At 42.8% G+C, this 15,492-nt stretch overlaps 1 protein-coding gene across 3 annotated transcripts in view; it reads left to right on the top strand.

Moving 5' to 3' along the window:
* The window catches only part of mical2b (microtubule associated monooxygenase, calponin and LIM domain containing 2b), a 97,149-nt gene that overhangs the window by 11,405 nt on the left and 70,252 nt on the right, over positions 1-15,492 (top strand). For all 3 annotated transcript variants that reach the window (XM_023985879.1, XM_023985880.2, XM_070443193.1), the window contains exons 2-3: positions 8,610-8,966; positions 14,947-15,154. In XM_023985879.1, the coding sequence (XP_023841647.1) occupies positions 8,703-8,966; positions 14,947-15,154 (472 nt within the window). In that variant the 5' untranslated portion in view covers positions 8,610-8,702. The remainder of the gene's footprint in view (positions 1-8,609; positions 8,967-14,946; positions 15,155-15,492) is intronic.

Here is a 15,492-nt window from a genome sequence, read left to right as displayed (position 1 = left end):
CAGCATTGAATGAGCTGTATTCTGCCATACGCAAACAGGAAAACGCTCATCCAGAGGCAGCGCTCCTAGTAGCCAGGGACTTTAATGCAGGGAAACTTGAATCCGTTTGTTCCACATTTCTATCAGCATGTTAAATGTGTAACCAGAGGGGGGGATACTCTGGACCACCTTTACTCCACACACAGAGACGCATACAAAGCTCACGCTCCATTTGGCAAATCTGGCCATAATTCTATCCTCCTGCTTACAAGCTAAAATTAAAGCAGGAAGCACCAGTGACTTGATCAATAAAAGTGGTCAGATGAAGCAGATGCTAAGCTACACGACTGTTTTGCTAGCACAGAAGGAATATGTTCCGGGATTCCTCCGATGCTATGCCCTCCGAACCATCAAACAGGCGAAGCGTCAGTACAGGACTAAGATCAAATCATGTGTGGCAGGACTTGCAAACCATTAGACGACAAAGGGATCACAGCCGAGAGCTGACCAGTGACACGAGCCTTCCCAGACGAGCTAAACTACTTCTTTGCTCGCTTCGAGGCAAATGACACTGACACATGCATGAGAGCACCAGCAGTTCCGGATGTCTGTGTGACACGCTCTCCGTAGCCGACGTGAGTAAGACCTTTAAACAGGTCAACATACACACGACTGCGGTGCCAGATGGATTACCAGGATGTGTACTCTGAGCTTGCACTGACCAACTGGCAGGTGTCTTCACTGACATTTTCAACATGTCCCTGACTGAGTCTGTAATACCAACATGTTTCAAGCAGACCACCATAGTCCCTGTGCCCAAGAACACAAAGGTAACCTGCCTAAATGACTACAGACCCGTAGCACTCACATCCGTAGCCATGAAGTGCTTTGAAAGGTTGGTAATGGCTCACATCAACACCATTATCCCAGAAACCCTAGATCCACTCCAATTTGCATACCGCCCAAACAGATCCACAGATGATGCAATCTCTATTGCACTCCACACTGCCCTTTCCCACCTGGACAAAAGGAACACTTATGTGAGAATGCTATTCATTGACTACAGCTCAGCGTTCAACATCATAGTACCCTCAAAGCTCATCACTAAGCTGTGTACCCTGGGACTAAACACCTCCCTCTGCAACTGAATCCTGGACTTCCTGACGGGCTGCCCCCAGGTGGTAAGGGTAGGTAACGCATCCACCACGATGATCCTCAAACAGGGGGCGTGCTAAGTCCCCTCCTGTACTCCATGTTCACTCATGACTGCACAACACCATCATCAAGTTTGCCGGTGACACAACAGTGGTAGGCCTGATCAACGATGAGACGGCCTATAGGGAGCAGGTCAGAGACCTGGCCGTGTGGTGCCAGGATAACAACCTCTCCCTCGACGTGATCAAGACAAAGGAGATGTGTCGTGTCTTTGCTATCATTAAATTGAAGACTTATAGTTTTTATCAAAGATTCCTGTAATTAGGGATTACGCGATCACTTGAGTAATAACGTAACTAATTAACTATGAATTCGAGGGCACCAGGGAAAGTAGTCAGATTACAAAGTTATCATTTCCCAATATAACCTTTCAGATATTTTCATATCTGATCAATAGTCTTCTGATTTAATTATTTATTTATTTTACCTCACGTTAGTCTCATTCCAAACGTCGTAAATTGTTGGTTATCTGCACGAACCCAGTCKTCACTATGAGTCATCCATACATCAATTGTCTTAAATCATTTATTTATTACTAACTAATTAATTCACAGAAATGCATAAACAAACAAACAAACAAACTTAAAAATGGTTACATGAAAATGATGGGAGAAATATGCCCTAGGGGGCTGAACCGGCATGGCGGCTTGTTAGACAAAGGGAAAATGGGGGTCGATTCAGAAGTCACTACAGAGTATACTCTTTATAACAATTGACATGCTAATCCTTACACATGAACGCTCACTCATTCGGGAACAATTGCAATCAATATACACTGCTCAAAAAAATAAAGGGAACACTTAAACAAACAAATGTAACTCCAAGTCAATCACACTTCTGTGAAATCAAACTGTCCACTTAGGAAGCAACACTGATTGACAATAAATTTCACATGCTGTTGTGCAAATGGAATAGACAAAGGGTGGAAATTATAGGCAATTAGCAAGACACCCCAATAAAGGAGTGGTTCCCCAGGTGGTGACCACAGACCACTTCTCAGTTCCTATGCTTCCTGGCTGATGTTTTGGTCACTTTTGAATGCTGGCGGTGCTTTCACTCTAGTGGTAGCATGAGACGGAGTCTACAACCCACACAAGTGGCTCAGGTAGTGCAGCTCATCCAGGATGGCACATCAATGCGAGCTGTGGCAAGAAGGTTTGCTGTGTCTGTCAGCGTAGTGTCCAGAGCATGGAGGCGCTACCAGGAGACAGGCCAGTACATCAGGAGACGTGGAGGAGGCCGTAGGAGGGCAACAACCCAGCAGCAGGACCGCTACCTTCGCCTTGTGGCAAGGAGGAGCACTGCCAGAGCCCTGCAAAATGACCTCCAGCAGGCCACAAATGTGCATGTCAGCATATGGTCTCACAAGGGGTCTGAGGATCTCATCTCGGTACCTAATGGCAGTCAGGCTACCTCTGGCGAGCACATGGAGGGCTGTGCGGCCCACAAAGAAATGCCACCCACACCATGACTGACCCACCGCCAAACCGGTCATGCTGGAGGATGTTGCAGGCAGCAGAACATTCTCCACGGCGTCTCCAGACTCTGTCACGTCTGTCACGTGCTCAGTGTGAACCTGCTTTCATCTGTGAAGAGCACAGGGCGCCGTGCGAATTTGCCAATCTTGGTGTTCTCTGGCAAATGCCAAACGTCCTGCACGGTGTTGGGCTGTAAGCACAACCCCCACCTGTGGACGTCGGGCCCCTCATACCACCTCATGGAGTCTGTTTCTGACCGTTTGAGCAGACACATGCACATTTGTGGCCTGCTGGAGGTCATTTGCAGGGCGCTGGCAGTGCTCCTCCTGCTCCTCCTTGCACAAAGGTGGAGGTAGCGGTCCTGCTGCTGGTTTGTTGCCCTCCTACGGCCTCCTCCACGTCTCCTGATGTACTGGCCTGTCTCTGGTAGCGCCTCCATGCTCTGGACACTACGTTGACAGAACACAGCAAACCTTCTTGCCACAGCTCGCATTGATGTGCCATCCTGGATGAGCTGCACTACCTGAGCCACTTGTGTGGGTTGGAGACTCCGTCTCATGCTACCACTAGAGTGAAAGCACCGCCAGCATTCAAAAGTGACCAAAACATTAGCCAGGAAGCATAGGAACTGAGCAGTGGTCTGTGGTCACCACCTGGGGAACCACTCCTTTATTGGGGGTGTCTTGCTAATTGCCTATAATTTCCACCTTTTGTCTATTCCATTTGCACAACAGCATGTGAAATTTATTGTCAATCAGTGTTGCTTCCTAAGTGCACAGTTTGATTTCACAGAAGTGTGATTGACTTGGAGTTACATTGTGTTGTTTTAGTGTTCCCTTTATTTTTTTGAGCAGTGTGTGTGTATATATATAGTTACGCTCGGTGTGTGTCGTCTTGATCGTTGGAGAGAAGTTAGTTTCTGTTGGAGTTCCTTCTGTGTCTGTCTTAGTTCTTGTGGATAGTTCAGAGTGACATTCGTTATAGAATGGATGTTTTGGCGGTTGTCTTCGCGTTCAATGATACCGAATTCCTAGCTGCAGACTAGTAGTCAATATCAAAGACTTGTTCTTATTTGTCTAAGAGTTTAACCACGTGGTATGGTTAAAGATTCAGCAATGGTACTTAACCTTCGTTCTCCTACGATGGAGAAAACATGGTCTAAATGATAATTTCTCAGAGTTGGCTTTTATTCGGCTAGCAGGAAGGGGCTGTCTTTGGATGTCTGACCCAACTTGGCTCAGGGGCGGTCCTTGGATTTAGTTCAAATCAAAAAGGGATTTGTATTTTTCTTCATTAAACAGTCCAAAATCATATTACACAATTATACAAACAGTATCATACTCAGTCATTCATTTTATACAACAAACAGATGTAAACCTCATATCTGAGGTTATTATATAAACAGCGGTATGGTAATGTAGCCACCCCGTCTCTCATGAGTTTCCCACATGGGGACAAATAGACATGTTAATAGCTGGGATCTTCACCGATCTTTAATACTTTTTCCGGAACATGAAATCTGTTCGTACCTCAAGTTCTGTGAGGTGGAAGAAACCTCTTTGTCCTGAAAGTTTACCCTCTAATACTGTTTAGCCATGAGGAGATTCTCAGGAATTTACGACGTCTCTCTGTGATCACAGCATGGGTTGAAGGAGGAAAGGGAGAGGGGGATGGGGTTTGCARTACCCAAGCAGGCAACGTCATGACAGATGATTGTGGACTACAGGAAAAATATGACCGAGCATGCCCCCATTCTTATCGACAAGGCTGCAGTGGAGTAGGTTGTGCTTCAAGTTACTTGGTGTCCACATCACCAACAAACTAACATGGTCCAAACACCAAGACAGTCGTGAAGCAGGCACGACAAAACCTATTCCCCCTCAGGAGACTGAAAAGATTTGGCATGGATCCTTAGATCCTCAAAAGGTTCTACAGCTGCACCATCGAGAGCATCCTGACTGGTTGCATCACTGCATGGTATGGCAACTGCTCGGCCTCCAACCGCAAGGCACTACAGAGGGTAGTGCGTACGGCCCAGTGCATCACAGGGGCCAAGCTTCCTGCCATCAAGGACCTCCTATACCAGGCGGTGTCAGAGGAAGGCCCTAAAAATTGTCACACTCCAGCCACCCTAGTCATAGATTGTTCTCTCTGCTACCACATGGCAAGCAATACCGGAGCGCCAAGTTGTTGAGGGAATTAAATAATTCCTCTATGTACTCATTAATTAAAATCAATCTGTCTATTTATAAGAATTTGTAAGATACTTATTAACATAAAATAGACAGGATACAGTCTTATTAAAATTAGATAATAGTATTTATTCTCAGAGCACGCTCCCATTCAACCATAAACAACAGTTTTTTATACAAGATATGACATCATTGGTTTACAGAATAAATCTCCTCCTCTTGACCAATATAAAACAGGTTCAAAAGTTCATTCCAACTCCCCAGCGCACACACATGACACACAATATAATCTATTCTCCTGAAGGCTCACTATAATTTATTACCACTTTAGCAGACAACTCAAGATAATGGAAGACCTAAAAAGTTACTCACTGCCTTATCTAAACATCTCAGGGCTAAGTTGGGTGAGTTCAACCATAGTTTAACGACCCTTTTTGCTTACTTTATAACCCACAGCACAAATCTCTTTCACTAGGCGTGCAGAGTTCAATTAGTTATAGTTTTATCTAAATCTAGAAATTGTTTTAGTTATTATTCACAAAATTCCTAACACAAGTCTAGGTCCAAGAGGCTTCTAAACAGCTTCTACCGTACCCCCCCCCCCCCCCGCTGCTACTCTCTGTTGTTATCATCTATGCAGAGTCACTTTTAATAACTCTACCTACATGTACGTATTACCACAGCTAACCGGCGCCCCCGCACATTACTTTTTATTTCTTATCTGCATTTTTTTTTTAACTGCATTGTTGGTTAGGTACTCGAGAGGTCTACACCTGTTGTATTCGGGGCATGTGACTAATACCATTTGAAAATTAGATTTTTATCAAGAATATGCATATCCTTGCTACAGGTAGTTAGATTTGGGTATGTCATTTTTAGGTGAACATTTGAAAATGGTCCAATCCTTGAGGTTAACTCTAACTTTTTTTTCAAGTCACCATGAGCCTCATGGTGAGATCCCTGCGTGGTTTCTTTCCTCTCCCCCAACTGGGTTAAGAAGGATGCCTGTATCTTTGTAGTGACTGGTTGTATTGATACACCATCCAAAGTGTAATTAATAACTTCACCATACTCATAGGGATATTCAGTGTCTGCTTTTATTTACACCCATATATCAATATGTGGCCTTTGTAAGGCATTGGAAAACCTACCTGGTCTTTGTGGTTTAATCTGTTTGAAATTCACTGCTCRATTTAGGGACCTTACAATTATCTGTATATGTGGGGAAACCGAGATGAGGTAGTTATTAAAAAAACATGTTAAGCACACACAGTGAGTCCATGCAACTTATTTTGTGTCACTGGCCTACACAGAATACCACAATCTCAATTTTAATCCATTTTAAATTTAGGCTGTAAACCAAACAAATATGGAAAAAGTCAAGAGGTGTGATTACTTTCTGAAGGTACTATACATGGACACAGCCGCTAACATGGTTGTTGTGTACCTAGCTGTTGGCTTTTGATTCTAGGTGATGAAAAATTAGTTTTCCCCCAACAAACTCATGTGTCTTGTTCTAGTTTTTTCTACTCTACTTAAAACTCTTTCTACAAATGGAGGCAGATTGTGAGTGCGATATAATGGCAGACTCTCCCTGTGCAATTTCCCACAGTGCTTCAACCGGTTAAATATAGATTAGGCCGTGAACTATCCCATACCACACTGACTCCCTGGAATTGTTTGTGTTACTGTGTGTCTTCAACCCCCCCCAGAGGATGCAAAGTTGAAATGTGTGCGAATTCCCAATCAGAAGTCATGTAGTTACATTTTATTTCTCTCTTGACTGAGCTAAAACGTCCCATGAGTGGTTCACTCCGGACAGAGAGAAGAGCAGTGGAGCTTGGAGCAGAGCGCATCTGAATTTCAGTGCCAGAGCCTTTGCTAGATGTGACGTTGCTATCTGCCAAATGTGATTGGGTATGAGATGTGACACCACCTCTGATCCACTAAAAGTGGTGGGGAGACGAGGACAGACTTCTCACTTGTTCGGGTTGCGCGCTCCTGCAGTCTGCACATAGCCGTTCAACTGATCCAAATATCAAATGGCATCATGTTTCAGGCCTCGTGGAAACTGCAGTCTCCCCTACTTTAGAACTTTGATGGTTCCTGTAACACATCCAGGTTTACATTTCAATTGACATGATGGGCAGAGTCATTGAGCGAACGTATTATACATCGAATAACAGATTTGATTTCCTTGGTTACATCATGAGCACATGCTCCTACAATATGCTGCTTGAAATTGGTGGTATGCTTACTTGAAGAGGATGAATAACTGAATGATGACTAGTTGAATGGCGTAGCTTGTTCTGTTATTTGGGCAGGTAATGGGAGAGACTGCAGACGGAGGGAGTGAATTGTGTGTACACTACCATTCAAAAGTTTGGGGTCACTTAGAAATGTCCTTGTTTAGAAAGAAAAGCACTGTTAAAAAAATTCAATGTGTCCATTTAAAATAACATCAAATTGATCATAAATAGTGTAGACATTGTTAATGTTGTAAATTACTTGTAGCTGGAAAGGGCTGATTTGATGGAATATCTACATTAGGTGTACAGAGGCCCACTATCAGCAACCATCAATCCTGTGTTTCAATGGCACGTTGTTAGCTAATCCAAGTTTATCATTTTAAAAGGCTAATTGATCATTAGAAAACCCTTTTGCAATTATGTTAGCACAGCTGAACTTGTTTTGATTAAAGAAGCAATAAAACTGGCCTTTAGACTAGTTGAGTATCCCAAGCATCAGCGGGTTCAATTACAGGCTCAAAATGGCCAGAAACAAAGTACTTTCTTCTGAAACTCGTCAGTCTGTTCTTGTTCTGAGAAATTAAGTCTATTCCATGCGAGAAATTGCCAAGAAACAGAAGATCTCGTACAACGTTGTGTACTACTCCCTTCACAGAACAGCGGGAGGCCCCGGTGCACAACCTGAGCAAGAGGACAAGTACATTAGTGTCTAGTTTGAGAAACGGATGCCTCACAAGTCCTCAACTGGCAGCTTCATTAAATTGTACCCGCAAAACACCAGTCTCAAAATCAACAGTGACGAGGCGACTCCGGGATGCTGCCCTTCTAGGCAGAGTTGCACAGAAAAGCCATATCTCAGACTGGCCAATAAAAAGAAAAGATTAAGATGGGCTAAAGAATACAGACACTGGAAAGAGGAACTCTGGCTAGAAGGCCAGCATCCCGGAGTCGCCTGTTGATGTTGAGACTGGTGTTTTGTGGGTACTATTTAATGAAGCTGCCAGTTGAGGACTTGAGGTGCCTGTTTAATGGGCCTTGTTTCAGAGCTGTCATGACATCTCCAGCTATGCAAATTAGGGATGTTTATGATGTTTTATGCAACAGCATCCTCCATGCTTTAAACAGGATGTACTATTTCAACTTCTGTTTCCCTGTGACTGGTCAGTGGAAATGTGGGTTCACACTGAGAATCTTATATGAAGGAGTGCATGTTGTATTGTGTCTTGAACATGCTAGAGATATTACATACATTTTAATGTGACAACTCCTTGTTTTGATTTTTAAAAAGGTCCAGTAACATAATCAAGCTACAGGGTGCAAATTATTCTTGTGGACTTTTTAAGAGAATACATTTTTGTCATGTTTTATTAGGCGTGCTATTAGTTACCATGTAACATTATTACTTGATATGGTCTCCCACAGAGCAAATGTCTAGATTACTTAGTCTGAGTGCGGAGTGACGCTGTAATAAAATCAAATGCCATTTTCCTTTCCAGAACCCGCTGAGATGGCAGTTGTCATAGTCTAACTAAGCCTGTGAGGGCTGGGGCCGGAGCGAGGGACTGCCCAGACAGTCTCCAAAACGGAAGATGTGTGAAACAGAGGATGAGAGGAGTGCTCAGGCCAGGCAGCTCTTTGAGAACTTTGTCCAGGCGTCCACGTGTAAGGGCACTATGCAGGCCTTTAGTATCTTATGCAGGCAGATGGATCTGGACCCGCTGGACTACAGGAACTTCTACAGCAACCTCAAAGCCACGGTCACCAACTGGAAGGCCAAGGCCCTCTGGACGAAACTGGACAAGAGAGCCGGCCACAAGGAGTACAAGAAAGCCCAAGCCTGTGAGGGCACTAGGGTAAGAAATCACCCAAGCTTTTACACAGTGGAGGCTGCTGAGGGGAGGACGCCTCCTAATAATGTCTGGAATGGGACAATGGAATGGTATTACGCTCCAGGCATTACCACGAGCCCGTCCTTCCCAATTATGGTACCACCAACCTGTGCTTTCACAGTAACGTTGACTCAGGCGCCGCTCCAGAATCTCCCATAAGTGTTCAAGTGTGGGTAGTGGTAAAAGTGACTAAACAATCAGGATATACTGTATAATAAACAGTAGCAGCAGCGTGCGTGCATGTGTGCATGTTGGATTGTCAGTGTAGTGTGTGGGGGTAGAGTCTAGTGAGTGTGCAAGGGAGTCAGTGCAAAATAATTAAAATAAATAGTGGGTCAATGTAAATGAGGGCATAGCCATGGTAGCCAAAGTAATGGCCTGCCCAGCATTTTTATACATAAGCATGATGTGATGTTATTTGCGTAATTAACATCGGCACCACAGCTGTGTGGAAGCAGCTGCTTTCAATATACTTTGTATCCCTCATTTGCTCAAGTGTTTCCATTATTTTGGCCTAAAATGAATAAACCCTATTTGCCTTTGGGCAGAGCTTCCACATTGGGATTGAATACATGATATTCTCCATGCTAATATCCCATATCTGCATAAGGAATGATGATTCATAGCTGGTTGGTTTTGATTTATAACTTCCCTGTGTCAGATGTAGCGAAGAGTCTGGTCACCGTCTGTGACGGAATAGGCTACTTTTTTATCTTTACTACTATGAGCCAGACTACAGTTTATTTTTTTAATCAAATTGAAGCCCTGTGACATCAATTCACATTCACTCAAAACTATAGTTTACAACTTGAAAAGTGGTTCTTACTTATAAAATGTTGGTCAAATGTATTTGTAATGATTCCTTAGTTCCTGCCAAGGCAGCAGCTACTCTAGAGGTTAAAGTACTATTTACAGTATGTTAAAGTACTAGTTGTACAGTAGGTTCATTATGTGACTTATATTTCATGGTAATGTTATGATGCACGACAGACTGTTGCTGTGTATCTCTTATACTGTTTTGAGATGATATCCCTACACACCCAGCTGGTAACCGCTTCTTATGGGAGCAATACAGAGAACAGCTACACTGCATACGTCCACAGGATCATGTCAAACAAGGAAAGCATGATTAACCTCCTCACACATGAAACAAATTATTTGACAGTGCAAAATCAGCAAATCCATTACGACGCAATGGATTTGATAATGCAGGCTGTTTTGAAAAAATATTATTTCTGCCCATTTTAGATGTACGTTTTCTTGGATGTTTAGCGTAGTGTTTGAATGACAAAATTCTCAGAGGAAAATATTAGAGGTCCTAAGGGAAGGATGCTGGAGTTAGATAGGCCTAGATGACGGTGGTGCTTGTCTGATAGTCTACAGTCGTGGCCAAAAGTTGAGAATGACACAAATATTAATTTTCACAAAGTCTCCTGCCTCAGTTTGTTAGATGGCAATTTGCATATACTCCAGAATGTTATGAAGAGTGATCAGATGAATTGCAATTAATTGCCAAGTCCCTCTTTGCCATGCAAATTAACTGAATCCCCAAAAAACATTTCCACTGCATTTCAGCCCTGCCACAAAAGGACCAGTTGACATCATGTCAGTGATTCTCTCGTTAACACCGGTGTGAGTGTTGATGAGGACAAGGCTGGAGATCACTCTGTCATGCTGATTGAGTTCGAATAACAGACTGGAAGCTTCAAAAGGAGGGTGGTGCTTGGAATCATTGTTCTTCCTCTGTGAAGCATGGTTACCTGCAAGGAAACACGTGCCGTCATCATTGCTTTTTTTTGCCAAAGAACACAGCCATGAATAAAGAATGGTACCAACACTTCCTCCGAGAGCAACTTCTACCAACCATCCAGGAACAGTTTGGTGACGAACAATGCCTTTTCCAGCATGATGGAGCACCTTGCCATAAGGCAAAAGTGATAACTAAGTGACTCGGGGAACAAAACATCAATATTTTGGGTCCATGGGCAGGAAACTCCACAGACCTTAATCCCATTGAGAACTTGTGGTCAATCCAAACAAAACCCCACAAATTCTGACAAACTCCAAGCATTGATTATGCAAGAATGGGCTGCCATCAGTCAGGATGTGGCCCAGATTATTTGACAGCATGCCAGGGCGGATTGCAGAGGTCTTGAAAAAGAAGGGTCAACCCTACAAATATTGACTCTTTGCATCAACTTCATGTCATTGTCAATAAAAGCCTTTGACACTTATGAAATACTTGTCATTATACTTCAGTATTCCATAGTAACATCTGACAAAAATATCTAAAGAAACTGACGCAGCAAACTTTGGAAATCATAATTTGTGTAATTCTCAACTTTTGGCCACAACTGTAGACTAGCCAAATTCCATGGACAACTATTTTCTTGCCTCCCATTTTAAAGTGGGATTATGGTTTTTGTTTTACATTGCTGAAGTGACTGGAATAGTTTTGGTTCTTATGCCTGCTTGTTTATGTACCAAATGTATATTTGCATATCCTATTCATTCAGAATGGTTCTCGCCCGAGTGGCGCAATGGTCTAAGGCACTGCATCTCAGTGCTTGAGGTGTCACTACAGACACCCTGGTTCGAATTCGGGCTGTATCACAACAGGCTGTGATTGGGCGGTGCACGATTGGCCCAGTGTTGTCCGGGTTTGGCCTGCTGTAGGCCGTCATTGTAAATAAGAATTTGTTCTTAACTGACTTGCCTAGTTAAATAAATAAAATGTATACAGTGATATTGTAATATACACTTGCATTCTATATGGGTGATTCGCTTGAGTATGTCAGTTGTATTGAATTGTTGACCCTCCAGACCTTTGGAAAGCATCGCCTGGAGTTTGTACTTTTTATATTTCATAAATTCAACTTACAGTACCAGTCAAGTTTGGACACACCTACTCATTCAAGGGTTTTCCTTTATTTTCAACAAGGTAGAAGAGTAGTGAAGACATCAAAACTATGAAATAAAACATATGGAATCATGTAGTAACCAAAAAAGTGTTAAACAAATCGATATATTTTATATTTGAGATTCTTCAAAGTAGCCACCCTTTGCCTTGATGACAGCTTTGTAGACTCTTGGCATTCTCTCAAAACGCTTCATGAGTAATGCTTTTCCAACCATCTTGAAGGAGTTCCCACATGCTGAGCACTTGTTTGCTGCTTTTCCTTCACTCTGCGGTCCCACTTATCCCAAACCATCTCAATTGGGTTGAGGTTGGGTGATTGTGGAGGCCAGGTCATCTGATGCAGCACTCCATCACTCTCTTTGGTCAAATAGCCCTTACACAGCCTAGAGGTGTGGTGGGTCATTGTCCTGTTGAAAAACAAATGATAGTCCCACTAAGTGCAAACCAGATGGGATGGCATATCGCTGCAGAATGCTGTGGTAGCCATACTGGTTAAGTGTGCCTTGAATTCTAAATAAATCAGTGAGTCACCAGCAAAGCACCATCACACCTCCAGGCTACAGGGTGGGAACCACACATGCAGAGATCATCCATTCACATTCACCTACTCTGCGTCAGACTCAGCGGTTGGAACCAAAAATCTCAAATTTAGAATCACGAGACCAAAGGACAGATTTCCACCGGTCTATTGTCCATTGCTCGTGTTTCTTGGCTCAAGCAAGTCTCTTCTTATTGGTGTCCTTTAGTAGTGGTTTCTTTGCAGCAATTCCACCATGAAGGCCTGCTTCACGGTCTCCTCTGAACAGTTGATGTCTGTTACTTGAACTCTGCAGCCCAAATAAATGTGTCAAATAAATGTGTCAATCTGAGGTGCAGTTAACTCTAATGAACTTATCCGCTGTAGCAGAGGAAACTCTTTCTTTCCTGTGGCGGTCCTCGTGAGAGCCAGTTCCATCATAGCGCTTAATGGTTTTTGCACTTTCAAAGTTCTTGACATTTTCCGTATTGACTGACCTTCATGTCTTAAAGTAATGATGGACAGTCCTTTCTCTTTGCTTATTTGAGCTGTTCTTGCCATAATAGGGCTAACTTCTGTATACCCCCCTACCTTGTCACAACACAACTGATTGGCTTAAACGCATTAAGAAAAATACATTCCACGAATGTACTTTTAACAAGGAACACCTTTTTTAATTTAAATGCATTCCAGGTGACTACGTCATGAAGCTGGTTGAGAGAATGCAATGGGTGGCTCCTTGTGAATAATCTCAAATGTAAAATATATTTTAGATAACACTTTTTTCTTTTTGGTTAGTACATGTTTCCATATGTTATTTCATAGTTTTATTATTCTACAATGTAGTAAAAATAAAGAACCCCTGGAATGAGTAGGTGTGTGTACAAACTTTTGGCTGATACTGTATTTGTTAAATAGTGCAGCAGTATTAAGGGATCTTGGATTTCATGTGTGCACAGGGACCCATGAACCAATCAGGGTTGGGTTTTGTTTCTGAAAGTGATGAAATATCACCATATGTTTACATTGTACAGATGTTAACAAAAAATGTTCATTATGAAACTAGGTCTGGTCTTTTGTGAAATCCCTCTTCTGGGCATCGTGTCTGAACCTGAATGACACTGGATACACCTCTGTATGGCAGCACCAGTTTCTCACAGCTGCAGTATAGACAAGACATCTCAATAAACAAGGAAACTTGTATTTTGCCAGACCTTTAAAAACACTGTTGTCACACGTGGGTAAACACCTGAGTATTGGCCCTGCCAGACTTGCAGGGACTTAACTCATCATCCCTATTGTTGTGTCAACCGTTTTTTCCCCCCTTAGTTGACCTCTTATGGTGCGATCTGTGTAGGGTTCATGACAAGCTCTGGAAACCGTACACAACAAGGTGCGTGCTGACTCGAGCATTCTCTAAGAATAGCCCAAAACCCACAGCTCCACACAGAGCCAAATAACACTATCGTCTCCATATCCCAGTGACAATCGTTCACATTGTACAGAGCCACATTAGGACCAATTAATTCCTTTCATTCCAACAGTTCATTGTCGCCTTTGTTTGGTCTAAATGGGCTTTAATTCTGTTGAATACTATGCATGCTGAGATTTTGCAAGCTGTGTAGTTGAAATACCATATGTCAAGTCTCTAGTAATAACAACCTCATGAATGGCACAAAGTATCTCGAGGACTTAGTTTGACTGGAATCAGCTGACCCCTTTCAGCAACGCTGGTTGTCTGGTGAGACAAATCCCCCATAATGCATAGCAGACATCCATGTCCAAGTGCGGTCAGTGGCGTGAGATCAGCTCATTCAAACCCACCACACTCAGGCCCGGACTGGCCTAGTAACCTTCAAATACCTGACACTCAGATGTTTGAGTCACAAACAATACAACTCTAAACACGAATTGTGGTTTGTGGCGTCATTCTGTTACCAAACTTTGAATCTTCACTGTTCTTGAAGTAAATGTGTTTTGTAAGATTTCCAGTGGAATTTGTTAAAAGTCGTCCTTGTGCATAGTTTTATATGGTCTATTTAACTTTGCAATCATTGGTTTTTGTTTGGCGTACTGGGATTTTTCACTAATGTATCCACGTCAATCTGTTACCGTGGAGTTGCCCACATGACAGACCAACAATTATGGCAGAGGATAAGGTAATCTCACTGCTCTGTCATGCCTTCAGTGGATCACACCAGTGAAATGACTAAAGTGGTTCTGTTTTATTGTAGGATATGAAACCTGATTTCATAATGGGGCCCTACATGCTGTATTGATATGTTCTCCTTATGAGGCCTTGTTTTAATCTTTGATGTTTAATATCAGAGGTTGCAATACAATAGAACTAATGTTGAAGAGGTGATCACCTTTGATGTAGCTAATAGCATTTTCTGTAATCTCACCTAATTTCACCTCCTGCAACAGTTTGTTGATCATGTGGGATGTTTTTCCTGGTTTTAATTACAGTTTGTATTGTACACTGATGACGAAGTCTCTCTCTCAAGTGTCTGATCATCGGAGGGGGCCCCTGTGGTCTGCGTACGGCCATCGAGCTGGCTCTGCTGGGGGCCAAGGTGGTGGTGATTGAGAAGAGGGACACCTTCTCCAGGAACAACGTGCTGCATCTGTGGCCCTACACCATCCATGACCTCAGGGGCCTCGGTGCCAAGAAGTTCTACGGCAAATTCTGTGCTGGAGCCATAGACCACATCAGTAAGTATTGTACTGCTAATGTCATTCTCCATCTCATAGGAAATGATGTTAAGTAATGTTATTCTTCCTTGTTTTGCTGTTCTGCTGGGGAAAACTGACGGAAGTTGAATGTGGCTGAAAGATTTATCAGATGGTAACATTGTTACATGATCTCTTCCTCCTCACTCACTCCACATTCTTCAGTTGGATTTCTTTATATATATATTTTTTATATATCTGGCTTGCTATGCTAAGAAATCTGACGTGTGAGTGTTATCTCCCTGCAACTGCTGTGCCTTAGATAACAACATGCAAAGTGGAGGAGCCCATAAATGCAAATGCTGTGTGTTTCAAAACCA

The sequence above is a fragment of the Salvelinus sp. IW2-2015 genome, linkage group LG4q.1:29, assembly GCF_002910315.2.
Source record: "Salvelinus sp. IW2-2015 linkage group LG4q.1:29, ASM291031v2, whole genome shotgun sequence".
Classification (NCBI taxonomy): Eukaryota; Metazoa; Chordata; class Actinopteri; order Salmoniformes; family Salmonidae; genus Salvelinus; species Salvelinus sp. IW2-2015.
The sequence above is the reverse complement of the archived record's forward strand: the minus strand, read 5'-3'. Positions and strand labels throughout refer to the sequence as shown.